Source organism: Penaeus chinensis, chromosome 2, assembly GCF_019202785.1.
Source record: "Penaeus chinensis breed Huanghai No. 1 chromosome 2, ASM1920278v2, whole genome shotgun sequence".
Classification (NCBI taxonomy): Eukaryota; Metazoa; Arthropoda; class Malacostraca; order Decapoda; family Penaeidae; genus Penaeus; species Penaeus chinensis.
In genome coordinates this window covers 7,223,464-7,225,963 of record NC_061820.1, presented here as the reverse complement: position 1 = coordinate 7,225,963, position 2,500 = coordinate 7,223,464, and the positions used below count along the sequence as shown (strand labels likewise).

The 2,500-nt window shown below is 37.7% G+C and overlaps 1 protein-coding gene across 4 annotated transcripts in view; it reads left to right on the top strand.

Annotated features, from left to right (window-relative positions):
- Positions 1–2,500, top strand: part of LOC125036927 — a 33,965-nt gene that overhangs the window by 29,721 nt on the left and 1,744 nt on the right. For 3 of the 4 annotated variants that reach the window (XM_047629907.1, XM_047629889.1, XM_047629895.1), the window contains exons 8-9: positions 1,403–1,499; positions 1,802–1,943. In XM_047629907.1, coding sequence (XP_047485863.1) covers positions 1,403–1,474 — 72 coding nt within the window. In that variant the 3' untranslated portion in view covers positions 1,475–1,499; positions 1,802–1,943. Of the gene's footprint in view, positions 1–1,402; positions 1,500–1,801 lie in introns of all 4 variants that reach the window. The other variant, XM_047629900.1, reaches the window with a different exon arrangement.

Below are 2,500 nucleotides of genomic sequence, written 5' to 3'. Positions count from 1 at the left end.
ATGTGAGAGAATTTATTTGTGGAGGAAAATGAGGGCTGTTCCTTGGGCAGGACAGATTCAAAGATTTTTTTTCTAGGATTTTTTTTTTCTTGAATTTAGTCCTGAAATAAAAAGGTGTGTAACAGAATGTTCTGTCTGGAAAATTCAGTCTTTCTTGCTTTAGTGATTTCTTCCTTCTCTCTCTTTGGCTGAGTTTGCTTTTATCTTGCTTTTGATTTAGTTTTGGCTTACAGACATGTATATTTTGGGCATTATTCTTTATAACGTGGATGGGTATTAACTATTCTTTGATTAATTTGTCTATATATAATTCTTTTATTTGATTTTTTATGCACATACTTTTAAGTTTGTTAGCCACTTAAGCTTTCAGAAATGGGTGATGTTGCTTCACTGGTACAGAGCAAAGGTATTGGTCTAACCAAGGGTACTCCTAAGCATAAATATACAGAGGATTTCACATCATATACATAAATAACACTTGTTTCTCTAGACACCCAAGAACTTGGATTAAATCACCATAATCATCATCAACATTGTTCTACAGCAGTGCTTTCACCTTCCCTCAATGCCTTGCAGGGCGAAGAACAGCTGTCTACCAGGAATAACTTAGGTCCAAAGTGCATGAGAGATGTTTCCCTTTGGCTGTCTTGTAATAATTCAAAAAGAGACACCTTCTCTAGTTATGCTCTGAAGAGTGTGGCTCTCTGGGACCATTCAGGGTGGAGGAAGGCTGGCCAGGGTTTGTCTGGGTGGCATGAATTGGCAGTGTGATGACAAATCAGCGGCTTTGCACATTAGTCTTTCCTGGCAAAGCAGGGAATGATGAGCCTAGTTGATGCTGATAACATTTTTGCCACTTTGCCTAAGGTGCTACCAGGCATAACATTTCGTTCTCATATTAACATTTTCCATTGTTTATTACTAATAGCCATATATGCTGTTTACAAAATTTCAATGGAACAGATCATTGTTCTAGTGTGAGATGTATTTTGTATGATTGATTGATTTGTAAGGATTTTTTTTTCTGGGTTGTGATGGAATTTCTAGGGTCTTCTGTGTACTTACATAGCTGTATAAAGAGTATTCTTAAGCAAATTTTTTTTGTTTTTTTTTTTTGTGTTTTTTGTAAATTGTAGACCTGTTGTTATTAACACATCTGTAGTGAATTAAGTGCATTTTTAAACACTGAATGTACATTGCATTTAATGGATATGGTTATTTGCATGTGTGATATCTATCACATTTACTATAGCACTTGTTGTACAGACCTCACAGCTTTTACACACAGGCGACTCTCAGAAAGTCATTTGAAATGTATTTCCTTTGATATATTTATGCAATATGAGAAGAAAGGAAAGACTTGAACACTTGTTATGAAGTACATTGCTATTCCTTCTGACAGGTCTCAGCCTACGCTACACTTCCAAGAACCTCCAGCAAAAGGTCAGCAGCAGCGAAAAAGAGGCAAGTCTGAGAATCGTCCAAGACCAAAGTCAATGGTGAGTCAATTTTGCCTGTTGATATAAATGTGTGTGAATAAATCTCAGTATGTGCTTGTTTGGCTAAGTGTGTTTTTTCTAATTCTTCTTCTTGGATAAGAAAAGATACTACTCATTTGTGTAATGAAATGTAAGCTTTTTTTTTCTTTAACTAAATACAGGCTGCCTAATTTATCACTGGCAAAACATGAAAATATGTTTATGGAATAGATAATTAGTTATGATTAAGAGCTTTCGTTTTCTCTTGCCAGCCACATATAAAAATAGAAATCTTAACACTGCCTTGCTTCCCATTTACACAGATCAATGCAGCTGAGGTAACCCGTGGTGCCGAGTGGGCACGAGCTCAGCGTGGCGGCTCGACCCTCTCTCTGGCAAGTGAAGTTGAGTTGTCTGAGTCGTCCTCGCATTCTTCTATAGCCTCCCTTGCCTCTGGCGCTCAAGGACAACATTCGGTTAGGCCCAAGACTAGAACTGGCTCTGTACGTAGACCAAGGGTCAATTCCCAAGGTAGAAAAACAAGTGGATCAGTTTCGAGGTCAACCACGCGTGCCGAACCCACCACTGTGAAGAGGGCGGCAACCCTAGAGGCTGGATCCGAGTCTGAGTAGATAAAGGGACGCATAGCCTGACCGACACATGATGGTCACATTTGTTAATGTCATTTGAATCATTACATGTTATATAGCATTATGGTCTGTGATGTAGAGAATTACGTGGAGATTAAAGCATGTCTGTGCAATATTCATAGTATTTGCCAGATTGTGCAAGTGATAAACTGAAAAGAAGTTAATTTTCCTTTTTTTTTTTTTCCCCTCTTTTATTTTAATTCCTGTTTCATAGGAAGGCAAGGATAATAAGCTTTATAAATACTTTCAAAGTACATCTTCCTATGAGAGCAGGAACATCAAGCTCTGGTCATATGTACGGCATAGCTGGATCCCATTAGTCTAATCTATGTGATCTTTCTTTTTTTTTTACTAAACTCAAGTAACCGCTAA